At 37.1% G+C, this 18,895-nt stretch overlaps 1 protein-coding gene and 1 long non-coding RNA gene across 2 annotated transcripts in view; one reads left to right on the forward strand and one right to left on the reverse strand.

Annotated features, from left to right (window-relative positions):
* The window catches only part of GDA (guanine deaminase), an 83,435-nt gene that overhangs the window by 57,107 nt on the left and 7,433 nt on the right, over window positions 1-18,895 (forward strand). The window contains exons 8-10 of the mRNA XM_006209363.4: window positions 2,507-2,614; window positions 4,359-4,456; window positions 6,939-7,006. Coding sequence (XP_006209425.2) covers window positions 2,507-2,614; window positions 4,359-4,456; window positions 6,939-7,006 — 274 coding nt within the window. The remainder of the gene's footprint in view (window positions 1-2,506; window positions 2,615-4,358; window positions 4,457-6,938; window positions 7,007-18,895) is intronic.
* The window catches only part of LOC116280282 (uncharacterized), a 74,127-nt gene continuing 56,123 nt past the window's right edge, over window positions 892-18,895 (reverse strand). Inside the window, exons 3-4 of the long non-coding RNA XR_012072033.1 lie at window positions 4,598-4,692; window positions 892-1,161 (exon numbers count right to left, since the gene is read on the reverse strand). This is a non-coding gene — a long non-coding RNA (uncharacterized lncRNA). The remainder of the gene's footprint in view (window positions 1,162-4,597; window positions 4,693-18,895) is intronic.

Genomic DNA, 18,895 nt, shown 5'->3' on the forward strand with positions numbered 1-18,895 from the left:
TTCCTGAGTCTTTTGAGCCTTGACTGGTTTTTAGCTCAAAATAATCTGCATGCCAGAGTGGTACATCTTGGGGCAGCCTGCCCTTAGCCTACCAAGATCACCTCAAGATTTAGCATCATAGGACATAAGGGCCCTTACAGACATCACCTAAATCCAGTTCTTTAATTTTTCAGGTAAGAAACCTGAAATTCCTTTTACCCTCAGTCTCCTCTTATCTGGCTTGAGAGAGGAAGGCATCTTAAGTAACCAAGCAGGATCAATGACAGACTGGTTACCTGTTCTCTGTAGGATACACTTAATACATTTCTTTCCTGCTTCTCTTTTTATACTTCCTCAGTGTTCTAGTCCTTCATTTTTGGAGGAACCATCTATTATTTGAAAAGCAAAAAGAACCTAATTTCTACCTTACAAAAATGGATTTAAAAGCCTTTTTGTTCCAAGTTTCTTAATTTAAAATCAGGAACAAAAAAAGGATATCTTACTTTGTCATTAAGCAGTTGCAGTTTAGGAATAAAACAGTTTATAAAGCTTCCAGCTGGGCTAAAATTGGGAGTTGGGAGCTCCCCTTCCCCCATCCAAGCTTCATTACATACTGCACTAAAATTTTCCCTTTTAAGAGCTGACTGTCTTAAAACAAAGAGCAAGTTGGGAAGAGCCAACACATTGATCCTTTATCAGTTTGTAGGGTGGAGGATTTAAAAAAAAAAAAAGATTGATCTTGTTAGGGCTCATTAACTGTTGTCATCTTTCCCCATTATTTTTATTTTTATTTGGTGGGCTGTGATATTTGAATTTTCAATTCAATCCCATGCAATTGTAGGTGAGGAAAAAATTATGCTTGACCTTCTTTGGGTCCCTGGCTAGTCTGAAAACTAAACTAACAAAGACAGATTAACAAGAGAAAAGCATGTAAATTTATTTCACGCAAGTTTTACATGATGGGAGCCTTCATAAAGAAATGAAGTCACAAAGAAACAGACCTGAGTATTTTTGTGCTGGGTGTGATGACAGGTGCACAGCCCTGGAGGAACACGATAGCTTAAGGAGCATGAGGTAAGTGCAGTAAACTGGGGGAGACTTAGCGAGTTCTTCTTGGTTCCCTTTGTCGTCAGAGATAAGGATGCTCCTTTCTTGTAGGTATAGGGCAGGCACCTCTGATACCTGTTTCAGGGAAGAAGGTGGGGACAAGATCAGGGTGACCTTCCTGCTTCTGCCATTTCCTCAAACTCCTTTGGCTTAAAATATCCAGTATTCCAAGGTACCATATTTTGGGTTACTGTGTCCTGAACCCCATCAACAAAATCAAGTATATAGTCACGGAGAGTGTATATACGTGTAAATGCGCATTTACTGAAATTTATCAGAATGACACAGATCATCTGGTTGTCCTTTCTTTTCTGATGGGCCCATGCCAATTTCTTCACTCGTCTGGATTTCCTCAAGGCCAGGGATAGAGCTCATCCTCTAGGTGAAACACTTGGGTTTTAGTACATTGCTGTTTTAAAAATTGATTTCGCTATGCATACTCCACCTCAAGGAGAAAGGGAAATGGCATTGCTGTTCTTGGAAGTGGTAACTTGCTCATGAGTTACTTCCCATAATATATGCTCATCACCAGTTGATCTGAATTGATTTTTGTTTTAGATGAGGGGTTGAGGTGGTGACACTTGTGTCTCAAAAACACTTTATGCCATCTCAGGTTTTGTGGTGCCCTGGAGAAAGGTCAGTGTGGAGGCCAGGACTCACTTGTCTTGCTTGTGTGTGGATTATTATGGGCTCTTTCTTGACAACTGCAGGACTGTCCAGCTCTGTTACTTTCAAACTTTCCTGCAGAAGAACCCACTCTGGAAGCTGACAATGGGGACAGGGTCCCAGAGTCCTAATCCTGCTTCATCCTGAGAAGCAACTTGTTTATGCCTTCTCCCTATTGGATTTCTATGAATTTTGTAAGAATAGCACATCTAAAGCTAAAAGAACTTGGAAAATCACTCATCTAGCCAAAGAAAAGAACTGACTCCCCCTAAGACACAAACTAGAGTTAGAACTTGGGCTAAAATTCAGCCTTTTAATTCAGACTTCAGCTTTCCTATGAGTAAATCATGCTCTATCCTTTGATGACCAATGAATCCTCTTCTTAAGTGGCCAATACCAGAAGAGGCAGGTGACCATGAATAGTTAGGCTCTTGACTCTCTTCAAGGAGTACTTTTTAGTTTTATTTATTCTTGCTATAGTTTGGAATTTGAAAAGACTTTGTCAGAAGAATGTTACATGGGTTAGGGTCAGAATATTACATCTTCATGTAATTATATATTCATAGTGTCTTTGTCATATAAATGTTATATATTTAAGAATCATTTTAAATAAAAAGCACAATTTTCATTTTGTTTCTATGTGGTCCCTTACATAGGCAAGTAAAAACCATCCATTTCATTTTGGGGTAGGAAGTATAATTTCTAATGGGATTTTACATTTTAAAACTTAAAAATATTATTTCTTTTCTTACAGAGCCATATAAGTGAAAATCGTGATGAAATTAAAGCTGTCAAAAACTTATACCCCAGTTATAAAAACTACACAGATGTGTTTGATAAAAACAATCTGCTGACAAATAAGGTAAACTGCATATCATGATATCATCTATGTAAAGTAGGGCATATAGTAGTAATCTTCAGACTTCTATAACACACATACATTTCCCAAAGTTCAGAGTGTGCATATGTGTTTGTGCATAGAGTTAAAAATGGCCTGAAGTTTCATCCCTAATGAATAAATCATTAAATTTATTAGTAAATAAATCTTAAAGGCTTCTTTGAGGGTAGGAATGTCATTTGGTCCAAGGACATTTTGTCAGTATCCATTAGAATGTAAATGTGCATTCCTTTGAGTTAGCAGATCCATTCTGTAAGGAAAATGAATACGGATTCTAATTACATATGAAAGTTTAAAAAAAATGGCTCAGTGGGGAAATGTTTAGATTATAGAAAATACATAATTAGAATTTTATCCAACATTCACAAAGAATGAGGTATACAGACTTACAAAGGAGAATGCACAGTATTGTTTGATGTGTATGTGGATATGTATGTGGGTGCGTGCTCACTTAGAAAACAGAAGACACACATTGAATGTTAAAAGTGATCCTTCCTAAGGAAGAAAACAGAAGGAATTTTTACTGTTTATTTTTAAACACTCTAAGATTGCTTTTTTAAGTGAGCATGTATTGCATTTATAATTAAACAACTTTAAGTTAACTAACATTAATATGAGGGGGGAGAGACCTCATGACAACACTATAACCTCTGGCCTTGGCCGTCAGTGAAGTGTAAGAACTACATGGAGAGAGTAACTATTACAGCAAGTAAGTCCTTAGGGGCTGTGTGAACAGAGATCTGAATATGACTGATTTGAAAGGTAAATACTCTGCATAGTTCTTGTTTATGATACATCATAATTTTCATATCTTTCATATATTTCCATATGATTAATAAATTAACCTTAATTTGCATGCTAACTTTATTTGCATAGAGATTGAGAAAATTTTATTTTAGTAATAATTCTGTGGTCACTGAGCCAGGCTCCACAAAGAGAAATCTATTCAAATACAGTTTTATACTGAGGGAAAAAGAATTTTACAAGAGTAGTCTTAATCAGGAAAATCTGTAAGTATTACTAGGACTGAAAATTAAGAGAAATCTCATATGTGTGCAGTGCCTGCCTTCTTGGGTAAATTTTACCTTCTCAATTAATGCTTATATATATATTATGTTTCTTAATTTTTATGAAAATGTAACTATAGGTGATAAAGTTCATTTGGTTATATGTGTCAAGACCGTTGGTGCCTGTATTTGACTAGGAGCAGAAATAAAAAACAGCCCTTTCCAGGATCACTCCCATGGCTTCCGCGTCCTGAGAAAAGAAAGCTTACTTTTAGAAAGTTCTGATTAGAATAGCAACAAGCACAGCCCCACTAGTTGCTCACCATGTACACTTAGAAAAGAAAGTAACTTTATTTCCTAAAGTGGAGATGAAGGAATCATGATGTCTCCCAACTAGATGGATATCCTCTACTGTAGATCACCTGGACCAATGCTCACTTATTTTATAGATTTAAAAAGGAGAAAAAAGTAAGCTCCACAAATGTATGAGACTTGTAATCCAATGTTTTTACAGGCCTTTTTTTTTGAGGTGTAACTTGTACACAACGATTTTATACATACGGCTAATTATAAATGCTCTTGTGAAGATGCCTACAGATAAGTCACAGCCTCTATCTGCACCTATAATATCTTGTTGGGAGTGAGGACTAACTTTAGCATTTTTAAGAGGTAGACTCCACATAGGACACTCTTCTCTCCAGACAGTGATGGCGCATGGCTGCTACCTTTCTGAAGAAGAACTGGATGTATTCAGGGAACGAGGAGCATCCATCTCGCATTGTCCCAATTCCAACTTGTCGTAAGTAGGCAATTACTGATTGGTAGATTATGAATGTTTGGGGTGCAAATTAGCTGCCTTTGTTTTCTCAGTCATTCCTCCAGTATCTCTCTTCCGTAGTTATATTTCACTGGGATGTGAGCTAGATAGAAGGACACTTACCAGTGCTATGCTGGGGAGACAGGAAGTACTCAAAAGAGGCTATTTTTTGTAGAGTATGCATTTGAGGAGCACCACATCTCTTAAAATTTCTGAGTCTGCACAGAACAGAACAATAGGAAATACAACAGAAAGAGTTCAAAAACAATAGCATTCAAAACTTACAGCTAAAGATCGAAAAGGTGCATATACCAGCCAGATGTTCTAGAGAAAGCATCCCGACTTCCCATCACCTTGTGCTGTACCTACCAGAAATGTGCAAATTACCAGAAATGGTGCAGTGCCACTAGAAGCCAACACCCTTTGGTAAACGTCATGCTGGTATATCTGACGAGATGCCAGTTCATTGGGAGGGACCTTGTCCTACTGTAATTCCCCAGAATGTGAAAACTATTTATAACTGGTTCTTAACCTTCTGAAAGGTTGTAGATGTGTAAGTGAGTAAGATGAAAGCTGTGGCCTGTATCTTTAGGGGAAAAAAGCCCATAAACATAAAAATGTTGCATCTGATTTCAGGGAATTCATAGATCCCGTAATGCCAATCCATGGGTGCTGAATTAAGAACTCCTGCTGCAGGATTAGACACAGAAGGGGTCTCATTTCTGGTACTAGCTGACTCAGAACAGAGCTTCTCTCCTCAGAGGCAGATTGGGAGGAACCATTCATACATATTCATTCAATAGAGTTATTAGCTTCTGCTACATTTTCATTTTCTTGAGGATTACTTTATATCCTCTCTTGTTTTGGGTTCTTGCAGAAGCTTGTGCACAAGTAGTTTATTTGAGAGGTGATCTCAGGAAGCACCTTTAGGGAGGTAAGACAGAAGAAGGGCGCATATCATTAAGCAAGTTACCACCACGGGCTCTGGGATTGCAGCCTCCTGGAAAACTTAAGGAGACAGTGTACAAAGCAGACCTCAGAGACATCCTGCCTACAGAGGGGCAGTAGTTAGACCCAGACTTACTGGCTATTGGTGGAGGGCTGTTGGGTGTGGGCAAAGGGGCACGAAGTCCCTGGATGTTCAGACCTCCCCTAAACAAGGGCAGAGCAGGCTCTATCTGTGAGAGGGAGCCTCTAGGCAAAGAGTAGGAGGTGCTGGCAGTCAGAAGTCTAGGTACTTTGTGAATGAAAAAAATTCTATGTCAGTGGCAGTGTGGGAAAGGCACAAGAGCCACGGTGATATATTTCTGGAGTATTCTGAGAGGTTCCAGAGGCTTCCATTTTCAGACATGACAGAGAATCTTGCCTGTGTACAGCTTAGTGACCATAATTATGGTCTAGTGACCAGATGGGGAAGGATTCAACATCCTGTGGGTTAGTTACACAACATCTAAATTAAAATATTACCCAGCTTTGCCAATTGAGGTTTGAAGATAAACCTCTTTATAGATGTGTTTTGGTTTGAATAGTCACTGCTATTCTTTCTCCAACAACTTGGAGAGATTTATTGCATGTGCACTGGGACTTTGAAAATAGCGCTTACGTGCATCTTCGAACAGACCACTTTGACCTTTAAGTCTTCTCAGACTTGTATGGGTGGCTTCAATTTTTGTCTCTCTAGAGAAAGGTGGCACAACTATTGAACTCAGGGTCTTGAGATCCAATTCAGCCCAGGAACTGTCTCCCCTAGTTGTTGCTGTTCCTAGAAGCACCACTTGAACCGTAAGGCCCAGACTTACAGCCTGCACCCCCTTTTCCAGTTGTACCCTCTTTCTTTGATCTTGCAAGTCGCTTCTCATTCAGGGCAACAAATGATTCCAGAAAGAGGAAAGGTGATGCTTTGTAATTTCTACTTCCTAGCATAGAATGGATTGGCTAAAAAAATGTTAAAGACCTATACTTGATAATACTGTATCGTATAATTGAAATTTGCTAAGAGAGTAGAACTTAAATGTTCTCACAAAAAAAAAAAAGAGAGAGAGAAGGTAAATATGTGAGGTGACAGATGTGCTGGTTAACTCACAATGTATATGTGTATCAAATCATCACATTCTAGCCTTTAAACATCTTACAATTTTATTTGTCATTTATACCTCAGTAAAGCTGAAAAATATGAAAAATTGATGACTTTTGAACTAACTGCAAGATTTAATTTATTTTTCCTTACAAATGATCCCTGCTCTCCTTTCTAATTCTTGCTGCTTCATACCCTCCTGATAATCTCTGCCCAAAGATTCAAGCCCCTTCATGATCCTTTTCACTCAAGGTCTCAAATGGTCTGATCTGACTAAAGTCTTAGAACTGCGAGGAGGGAATCAGTTTCTGGTGAGATCCCACCCTGTCTGTCTTTCTCTTGTTGGGCCCATGCGGGTCCCCTTGTCCTCACTCTCTCCTCTCTCTGCAGGCTGAGCAGCGGCCTTCTCAATGTGCTCGAGGTCCTGAAACATGAGGTGAAGATAGGGCTGGGCACAGGTCAGTAGTCTGCCATGAAGAGCCATGGTGATTGATTAGGTGCATAACTTTTTTTTTTGCAAGGTTTATAGGCTTTTATCATTTGATACACTATATTCATCTACATATATACAATTATTATATATTCAATTTCTTCTTTTTGTATATATATATTTTTAATTGAAGTAGTTTACAACATTGTATCAATTTCTGGGTACAGCCTAATGCTTCAGTCATACACGAACATACATATATTCATTTTCATATTCTTTTTCATCTAAGTTACTACAAGATATACAAGGGAATATAGTTCCCTGTGCTATACAGTAGAAACCTGTTGTTTATCTATTTTATACATAGTAGTACCTGCAAATCTCGAACTCCCAATTTATCCCTTCTCATCCCTTTCTCCTGTGGTAACTAAGTTTGTTCTCTATGTCTTTGTGCCTGTTTCTGTATTGTAAATAAGATCATTTATCTTTTTAGATTCCAGATACAAGGGATACCATATGGTATTTTTCTTTCTCTTTCTGGCTTACTTCCTTCTCTTTACTTACTGGAATGATGATCTCCAGGTCCATCCATGTTACTGCAAGTGGCAGTATTTTATTCTTTTTTATGGCTGAGTAGTATTCCATTATGTAAATATACTACAGCTTCTTTATCCAGTCATCTGTCAATGGACATTTAGGTTGTTTTCATGTGCTGGCTATTGTAAATAGTGCTGCTATGAACATTGGGGTACATGTATCTTTTCAAGTTATAATTCACTTCAGATATATGCCCAGGAGTGGGATTGCTGGATCATATGGTAGCTCTATTTTTAGTTTTTTAAGGAAACTCCATACTGTTCTCCATAGTGGCTGCACCAATTTACATTCCCACCAACAGCGTAAAAGAGTCCCCCCTTTTCTCCACAACCTCTCTAGCATTTGTCATTTGTGGACTTTTGAATGATGGCCATTCTGACTGGTGTACACACACACACACACACACACACACACACACACTGGAATACTACTCAGCCATAGAAAAGAATAAAATAATGCCATTTGCAGCAACATGGGTGGGCCTAGAGATCATCATTCTAAGTGAAGTAAGCCAGAAAGAGGAAGAAAAATATCATATATCACTTATATCTGGAATCTAAAAAAAAAAAAGACACAAATGAACTTACTTACAAAACAGACAGATTCACAGACATAGAAAACAAACAGTTACCAGGGAAGAGTGGGTGGGAAAGGATAAACTGGGTGTTCGACATTTGCAGATACTAACTACTCTATATAAAACAGATAAACAACAGGTTTCTACTGTATAGCACAGGGAACTATATTAAATATCTTGTAACCTATAATGAAAAGGAATATATGTATGTATATGAATGAGTGAAACATGCTTTTAGCAGAAATTGATGCAACATTGTAAATGACTATACTTCAGTAAAAAAAAGTGTGCTAGAAGTCTTCCCCAATTTTACATGAATCCAAGAAAGTAAGAGTTTAAAAACTTTGAATTTCAGCCTTGAATCACTGAGATTGTGTAATACCTGGATAGAGTTGCGGATATTAAGGCAGGAAACCAGTTTTTTTTTACCTTCACAGAAAAACTTTAATAAGAAAAGTGACCAAGAGTTTTTTTTTGGTTACACACTATATAATTAATAGAAAATTTAGCAGACATGCAAAAATTAGGTAAGTATTGCTTTCAAATTTTCTAGTTTTTTGGTCTCCATGATTTAATTCATCACATGACTTCCAGTTTTTGATTTGGGGTTGTACAGTGATGGTCTAAAATGATTAGGTAAAACTCTGTCCCTTATGAGCTGTAAGACCTTCAGCAAATAACCTTAATTTTCTAATACTCTATTTCCTAATTTCTCTAACAAGAAAATAATTATAACAATGTCTGTCTTACAAGCTTGTTTTGAGGCTTAATAAAAAAAATGCACGTGAGGTGGTTAGCACATACCTGGCATGTCACACTAGTTGATAAAGATTGGTTTAAAAGGGAAAGAGTCAGATGTTTTCTTGATTAAAGATTTGATTAAATATGACATATTCTCATATTAACCTGGAGAATATGGTGGTGTTTTACAGTCTCTGCTGCAGCAGGCACTCTGCACACCACTGTTTCCTAAACATGACCATTATGTATAAGCTTGTCCTTCTCCTTTGGCCTTTTGATTATTTAACCTTACACTGTGGACAGAGATCAGGTCCCAGAGTGGTTCACTCATCCTGTCTATAACAAGTGAAGGCAGATCTGGACTTGCTCAATTATTAGATAGGAGAAACATATGAAGCTCTACAACAATATTTTAAAACAAGAGAAAGCAGTATCAAAAGGAATAAGAGGATGGACATATCTCTGAAAACCACCTACTTCAGGATCCAGAATAAGATTTCAGAAAATTGCTATCATCTATGGAGTACAAGAAAACATGACACTATGAAGCGACCACAAGTTTTGATGGAGAAGGAAATTTTGAAAATGAAAAGAAGAAAACTGAAAAAAACAAAAACCAAAAAGCATTTAGACTCTCATACACTACTGGAGGGAGAGGAGAGCAAACAGCCAGCACTTTAGAGAACTGTTGGCCATTTCTTATAAAGTTAAATATACATCTACATATGACTCAGTAATTAAATTTTGGAGAAATTAACACATTTGTAAAGAGTTGTACAAGAATATAAGAGCTTTATCTGTAATAGCTCCAGACTAGAAATAATTCAAACACCTGCCAACAGGAGGATGGATAAGCAAATTGTGGCATATTTATACAATGAAATGCTAGCCAGCATTTTTTAAAAAAGAATCAATCACTTATATGGGTAAACCTAAAAAATATTCTGAAAAAAACCCAGGCACAAAAGAGCACACAAACTGTATGATTTCCGTATGTATGAAATCCAGGGACCAGCAAAGCTAATCTATATTGATAGATATGAGAAAGTAGTTGCCACGGCTTGAGGGTGGGGGTAAGGAGGTGGGAATTGACGGGAAATGGCCATAGGGACCTTGCTGGAATGATGGAAATGATTAATATCTTGGTTTTTTTGAAAGGTTGTTAAATGGCTATATACAATTTTTAACATTCACCAAATTGAACACAAGTTCTGTAAATTTTGTGTTATCTTAATTATACTTCATGTTTGTTAAAAAAACAACAAACAAACCATGCAGGAAACTATGAGAAGTAGAATTATTGTTGTGGAAAATTAAATCAGTGGTGTGGAGGACAAAGCTGACCAAGGAGGTGTTTGAGAATGACCCACAGGGAGGGCAGGCCGCACAGCGCCAACAACACATGGGATTCTTCTGCCCGCGGATCCAGAACCAATGGAACTGATGGAATAATCAGAGCTTTGAAGGGTAAATCCCTGTGTTCTAGGATAAACCATACCTGAACCGATTGTGGTAAAACATTTGAATTATAAAGAAAACAGTTCTAAAACATGAAGTGGGGGAGAAACAATTAAAAACCAATTTGGTTGCAGGTGTTTTTGTTGGCATAAAAAATACCAAGAAGTTTTGAGACAAAGTGGTTGTTATTTAAGAATATTGTATCAGATTACATTCTCCCTCGTATGTGAAGGCAACAAAATTCTATATACAAAGGTTTGGCAAATATTCTCCCCGTGAACTCTTTGAAGAAATTACTTGAAAATCTATTATCAGTCAATGAATGAAGACAAAATGAAAGGTCATGGTATGGGGAAGTAATGGTACAACAGGATGTCAGGGAAGGTAAAAATAAGTAATAAATTGGAAAGTAGTTAAAAGTCAAAATCAAAAATGTATTTCAAGAAAATGTGTACAATGCTAAAAGTAATACCTTTTTTAAAAAAGACTACCAGACTATGAACTCTAAACTGCTCTAAAAACAGTCTTAATAACAACAAAATATAAACATTAAAAAATCAAAATGGCAACATAAATCAAGAAGATTCCTGGGACCTGATTATACGATGCTATTTTTGAAACTGAGTGTCAGGTCCTTGAGTTTTGGTGTTATATCTTCCTGATATCACTTAAATGTCTCCAATATTTTATAAAATTTGAAAGTAATATATGGTCTGCAAAAAGGAATTTTCTAAGTATTAAAAATTATTCTGTTTTCTGATTTTGTTAACAGAAACCAAGACATTTGGTTTATATGTAAAGTTGAAAAGATGAAAATGTATTTGGCAAGTGGGAGCAAAATTATAAGTATAAACTTCCTTATCTCAGAAAAAGGAGACAGCGAATTACCATAAAACAGTAACCTAAGTGAAAAATAAAAATACGGAACAAATTTGCAATACCACCACCTCCAAATTCACCAAAATATCAACATACATGGAGCCAGGGTACCACTTTCTGGGGCCAAATTCCTATTCTAACTTATTTCAGTTACTCCCAAAGCAACATTCTTTGATCAACTTCTAGACTCCAATCCACTGATTACATGCTTTCTCAAAATCCATGATTCCTTTCCTAATTTACCCATCTTAGATGCCAGAGTACATCACTATCATCATTCCCTTGGAAACTTCCTCATTTCTACTGTCCCTCTCATAAGCCAACACCCTTGGTTGCCTCAACTATTCCCCTTCTCAGTGTCTGTGTCCAGAGCAGCTGGATGGTGCTGGAAAAAAATCCTTTAGTGGTTTTATTTTAAACATTGCTCTCAAATCCCAGACGACCCTCAGCACTATCCAAATAGACAATTATGTTTCTCCAATATGCCCCATATTCTAACAGACTTATTTCTTCCTAAACCTTCTACCTCATATCATACGCTCCTCACTTCCAGCTAAATGACCTTATCTCACAAGTCAGTGAGAAAATAGAAAGTCAGAAACCCTTCTCTCATCTTCCCACCACCAAATGTATATACTTCCTCCATCTGCTTGCATTTTCTCTTCTTTTCCTTGCTACAGCTGAAAAAAAATCTTCCAATCTAAGGCAAAAACTAAAATACCCTCAGGTGTGTTCTGTACTCCCTCCTCTCCCATGATCTCAGTAAGCAGTTCCATTGGCCACTAACTCTCCTGCATCCTCATTATCTCCTCCCTGCTAGATCATTCCTATCAGCACACAAACATTCTCTAATATCTCCTGATCTTATGAGCAAAGACATGAAAAACCCTCTCTCAATAAGACGCCCTTTTCTGGCTCCTGCCCTACCTCCCTACTCCCCTTCACAGCAAAACTTCTTCAGTGAGTGGGTCCCCACACTGCTGCCCCTTCCTAGACACTCTTCTGTCTCTCCACCCACTTCAGCCTGGCTTCTCACCACCCTCCATTGTAACTATCCTTGTCCTTTCACCCCTGGGCTGTCACCACTGTGATCTCTTGTGCTGCCAGCTCCAAAGGACACCATTCTGTCCTCATCACACTGGGTTTCTTTGTCCAAACAGCCTCACCTTGGACTCCATGAAACCACACTGTTTTAGTTTCCCTTCTACCTCTCTTGCCTGCCCTTCATCATCTTCTCTGAAGGTCTCTTCTCTCCCTGGCCATTCAAGACCTTTCGTCAAGGCTCAGTCCTAGGCTCTCTCCTCTTTCCACTTTATACTTTCTTAGGAGTCATCATCTGCAGCCATGGCTTCACATGATTACATACATGTAGATGAGTCAGATTTTCATATCCAGCCAAGACTCCTCTTTGAATTCCAAACCTGTATTTTCAGTTGCCTGCTTTTTCCTTTCTCTTTGTCCCTCCTCATAGAATCCCCAAACTTCATTATACTCTCACATTTAAACTTGGTTCTCTTAAATGGCTCCCCGTTTTAGAGAATTCACTTTCTCAAGCTAGAACCTTGGACATTATTTGGGGAACCTTCTCCTTTACCACTTCTCCATGTCTAAGCCAGTCTAATGTCCAACCTCATGACTCCTTAATATCTCCTAAACCCATCCTTTCTTCCCATATCAACCGCCCCCACCCAATGCAAGCTGCTGTTGCTTCTTGCTTGAACTCCTGCACTAGCATCCTCATCAGTCTCATCTTCATCCTGGGCCCTTCTAATCCAGTCTTCTCTTTTCAAAAGAATCACAATGAAAATATCACCATTTCATCCACTCTGATTACCACCCTTCAGTGGGACTTTGAATACGCAAACTTCTTTGCAAGGCCACAAAGTTATGCATAGTGTCACATGTCTCCACCTCCCAGTCTCCTCTCACACTGCTTGTTCCTCCCTACAGTTGCACCATTTAATCCCCTCCGTGACTCATACTCCCTTCTACCAAAAGACCTTTGGGCATTCTGTTCCTCTGCCTGGAATTCCCCTGATGCCTCTCTTTACCTGGCTGAGTTCTCACTTTTGTCCTGGTTTAAATATCATTGTTTTAAAGAGGTCTTCTCTGACCATCCTGTCTAAATGGGCTTCCACCTCCATTTTTCTCTATCACTAACAGAACACAGTTTATAGTTAGTATATGTTCGTTTGTTTATATGCCTCTTTTCTTTTTCCTTCACTAGGTAGTAAGCTTTTGTGGAGCCTGTAAGTTTTCTTTAACAGTACTTAAGTGAATCAAGCACAAAGAAGGTGTTCAATAAATCTGAATGAATGCATAAGAAAACATACATAAAATCACTTCCTTTTATCTTTCTATTGCCCTCTAGCTCAAATTTTTACTCTGTACAGTGTTATTAGCTTCTTATAAAAAAGTCCTGAAGCACAGAGAGTTCCACACAGGATCAACCCAAAGAGGAACACACCAAGGCACACAGTAATCAAATTGATAAAAATTAAGGACAAGGAGAAAATATTAGAATTAGCAAGAGAAAAGTAACAAATAACCTAATGGGAGTTCCCTTGTTATGTTATCAGCTAATTTTTCAGCAGAAACTACAGGCCAGAAGGAAGTGGCATGATATATTTAAAGTGATGAAAGGGAAAAACTTAGAACCAAGATTACTCTATCCAGCAAGGCTCTCTCATTCAGATTTGATGGAGAAATCAAAAGCTTCACAGATAAGCAAAAGCTAAAAGAATTCAGCACCATCAAATCAGCTTTACAACAAATGTTAAAGGACTTCTCTAGTCAGACCACAAGAAAAGAACAAAAAGAAGAGAAAAAAAGACCTACAAAAACAAACCCAAAACAATTAACAAAATGTCAATAAGAACATATGTATTGATAATTACCTTAAATGTAAATGGATTAAATGCTCTGACCAAATGACATAGACTGGCTGAATGGATACAAAAACAAGACCCATATATATGCTGTCTACACAAGACCCACTTCAGAGCTAGAGACATATGCAGGCTGAAAGTAAGGTGATGGAAAAAGATATTCCACGCAATTGGAAACCAAAAGAAAGCTGGAGTAGCAATACTTCTATCAGACAAAATGGATTTTAAAACAAAGACTGTTAACAAGAGACAAAGAAGGATACTACATAATGCTCAAGGGATCAATCCAAAAAGAGGATATAACAATTATAAATATATATGTACCCAACATAGGAGCATCTCAGTACATAAGGCAGTTGTTAACAAACATAAAAGAAGTCAACAATAACATAATAGGGACCTTAACACCTCACTTACGTCAGTAGACAGATCATCCAGACAGAAAGGAAATACAGGCCTTAAATGACACATCAGACCAGATGGACTTAATTGATATCTATAGAGCATTCCATCCAAAAGCAGCAGAATACACATTCTTTAAGTGCACGTGGAACATTCTCCAGAATCGACTACATGCTGGCCCACAAAGCTAGCCTCAGTAAATTTAAGAAAACTGAAATTGTACTAAGCATCTTTTCCAACCACAATGGTATGTTAGAAATCAACTACAAGAAAAAACTGTAAACACAGGGAGGCTAAACAGTATGCTACTAAACAACCAATGGATCATTGAAGAAATCAAAGATAAAATCAAAAAATACTTTGAGACAAATGAAAACAAAAACACAGTGATCCAAAACTTCTAGGACACAGCAAAAGCAGTTCTAAGAGGGAAGTTTAGCGATAAAAGCTGACCTCAGGAAACAAGAAAAATCTCAAGTAAACAACCTAACCTTATATGTAAAGAACCTAGAGAAAGAACAAACCAAACCTAAAGTTAACAGAAGAAAAGAAAGCATGAAGATTACAGTAGAAATAAATGAAATAGAGACTTAAAAAAAAAAGAAAAGATCAATGAAACTAAAAGCTGGTTCTTTGAAAAGATAAATGAAATTGATAAACCTTTAGTCAGACTCATCAAGAAAAAAAGGGAGGGGGCCCAAATTAATAAAATCAGAAATGAAAAAAGAAGTTACAACCAACACCACAGAAATACAAGGGATCATAAGAGGCTACTATGAGCAACTACACATCAACAAAAGTGATAACCTACAAGAAATGGACAATTTCTTATAAAGGTACAATTTGCCAACACTGAACGAAGAAGAAATAGGTAACATGAATAGACCAATTACGAGTACTAAAATTAAATCAGTAATTTAAAAACTCCCCAAAACAAAAGTCCAGGACCAGAATTCACAGGTGAATATTTATTTTGGTAAATACAAAATATTTAAAGAAGAGTTAACACCTATTCCAAAAAATTGCAGAGGAAGGAACACTTCCAAACTCATTCTATGAGGCCATGATCACCCTGATACCAAAACCAGAAAAAGATCAATGGAACAGGATAGGAAGTCCAGAAATAAACGCACACACTTATGGTCAATGAACCTATGACAAAGGAGGCAAGAATATACAATGGAGAAGAGACAGTCTCTTCAATAAGTGGTGCTGAGAAAACTGAACAGCTACCTGTAAAAGACTGAAATTAGAACAGTCTCTAACACATATACAAAAATAAACTCAAAATGGATTAAAGACTTAAATGTAAGACCGGATACTATAAAACTCCTAGAGGAAAACATAGGCAGAACACTTGGATATAAATAACAGCAATTTATTTTTTGAACCAGTTCCTGAAGTAATGGAAATAAAAGCAAAAACAAACAAACAGGACCTAATTAAACTTAACAGCTTTTGCACAGCTAAGGACACCATCAACAAAATGAAAAGACAACCTATACAGAATGGGAGAAAATATCTGCAAATGATGCAACCAACAAGGGACTAATTTTCAAAATATACAGATAGCGCATACACCTTAATATCAAAAAAAAAAGCAACCCAATCAAAAATTGGGCAGAAGACCTAAACAGACATCTCTCCAAAGAAGACATCCAGATGGCCAACAAGCACATGAAAAGATGCTCAACATCACTAATTGCTAGAGAAATGCAAAGCAAAATTACAATAAAGTATCATCTCACACTGGTCAGAATGGCCACCATTAAAAAGTCCACAAACGATAAATGCTGGAGAGGGTGTGGAGGAAAAGGAACCCTCCTACGCTGTTGGTGGGAATGTAAATTGCTGCAGCCACTGTGGAGGACAGTATGGAGGTTCCTTAAAAGATTAAAACAGACTTACCATATGATCCAGCAATCCCACTCCTGGGCATATACCCAGAGAAAAATATAATTCAAAAAGACACATGCAACCCAGTGTTCATAGCCACACTATTTACAATAGCCAAGAAATGGAAACAACCCAAATGACCATCAACAGATGACTTGATAAAGAATCTGTAGTATAGATATACAGTGGAATACTACTCAGCCATAAAAATAATAAAATAATACCACTTGCAGCAACATGGATGGACCTGGAGATTGTCATTCTAAGTGAAGTGTTCTAAGTGAAGTAAGCCAGAAAGAGAAAGGAAAATGCCGTATGATATCACTTATATGTGGAATCTTAAAAAAAAAAAAGGACACAAATGAACTTATCTACAAAACAGAAACAGATTCACAGACACAGAGAACAAACTTATGGTTAGCAGAGGAGAGAAGAGATGGGAAGGGATAAATTGGGAATTCAAAAATTGCACGTCCTGGGGAGTGATGGAAACGTTAGCTATCTTGATTGTGGTAGAGGTTTCATTGGTGTATACATCTACTGAAATTCATCAAATTGTACATTTGAAATATGTGTAGTTTATTGTTCAGGAACCATACCACAATAAAGATGTTAAAAAAAAAAGTCTTTATGTTGGCTCTGGCAAGCAAGTGATAGTGCCATTCTTTTTCATGACAGTAGAGAGGGCGTGGGGTTAGGGAACAGATTTCTAAGAAAGACCACCCATTTTCCTCCCTTGACCATTCCCCCATGCAGTTTCTACCCTTTGGTCCTCATTCCCCAGCCCTTACCTTATTTAACTGAATTTCCTCAATAACTGTTAAGACAGATGATGTTATTTATATTTTCTGAGAAAACTGAGGGTCATCAGTACTAAGTAACTGACTAACGACCAACAAAGCAAAAAAAGTTCCAAATCCACAGTCGAGAGTCTACCTACATTACAACTGCTGCAGAGGGATGAGGAAGCTTCCAGGGCTCAGCTCAACAGGCAAGGCAGGGATCAGGATGTTAGTATCACAATGGAAATTCCTAAGAGAAAAGCTTGACTGTTACGCACACGGTCCTGACTAAATATCATCGTTGGCTGGTCCAGGGTTCGTTCTTTCATCCACCCAGTATTGTTCCTCTGTTGGAACTTTATTAACAAGAAGAAGAAGAATATGGAATGATTAAGTCAGCAACATAAGACGGCTCTCGAAATTTTCTCAATAAATGAGAGCATTGTTTCCAAATCTATCCTTATTCTTTCAAAATGGATAGTTTTGATTAGATATTGAGGTAGAGACTACTTTCTGTCATATTTTATAAAACCTGTTTTTATAACTGTATTTAAATCTTCCATCCTCACACCATCCTAATAGCATTGCCTTGCTTTTGTTTCCTTCCAGTCTTTATCCACATATTTTGAAATACTTATTCAATCTTTCCACACCATGCAGTGATATCATTTTATTCTGCCTTTAGACTCAATACGTTCTTTGTTCTATTAACAAAGAATTGGTAGACAAAGTATTTCAAAGCTTAACATGCATTATTCCCAAATCATATTTGTTTTCTTAGTTTGATGCTATGACAAAATGAAGGTAGAATGAACGGCTATTGTTTATTAAAGTGGACTAATAATTAAGTCCATGAATAAAACTTGTCAAGGAACTGAATGATCCTCTGGCAATACTGTTCTGGTTAAAGAATAGTATTTTCTAAAAAAATTATCATACAAGTTTCTCTAAAGACATGTAAGACAGGTGAACATAAAGTTAAACTGCAATCTAAGATTATTACTTAGTAGGCTGTTCCTTTTGATCCTTCCGGTACATACAGGCACTAACAATTATATGTGTCTACCTAGAAATGACAGGAGGAACCCTTGAAATATAAAGTGTATTTTATTAGCTGTAGATGTACTCTCCCTCTAATAAAACATGTTAACTTACTTGACATTTATTTATACAAACTCATTTAATAACTTCCACATTCATTCTTGTCAAAGGTAGTATTTCAATTTAATTATGATTAGGGGCTTATTTAAATCACTATAAAAAAAATCTCATTCCTCATCTAATGACGCCAGTGACAAATACAAAGCTGTCTACAGCAGCACTGCTCGTTTATTACACTAATTTTCCAGAATATATAACTTCATTGTAAAAGCTTTTCCTGAAAAATTATGAAAGAAGTAGCTTTTTAATTCCTAAAGTTCTCATCTGAATTAGAATAGAGTTAGGACAAGTTTTTAGAACACAGAACTGTGAGCTTATTTTAAATCTCATGTTATCTAAATTATCTTTAACATCGTGGTCATATCTGACCAATTTCTGTGAGAGTTTAAGGAATATTCAGAGATGCTTTTTCTCTTTATTAAACATTTGGGCATTGTACTGGGTTGAACTGTGCTCCACCTCCCATCTCCCAAAAAAAGAGATGTCTACCAGGAACATGTAAATGTGATCTTATTTGGAATAAAGGTCTTTGCAGA

Source organism: Vicugna pacos, chromosome 4, assembly GCF_048564905.1.
Source record: "Vicugna pacos chromosome 4, VicPac4, whole genome shotgun sequence".
NCBI classification, from domain to species: domain Eukaryota; kingdom Metazoa; phylum Chordata; class Mammalia; order Artiodactyla; family Camelidae; genus Vicugna; species Vicugna pacos.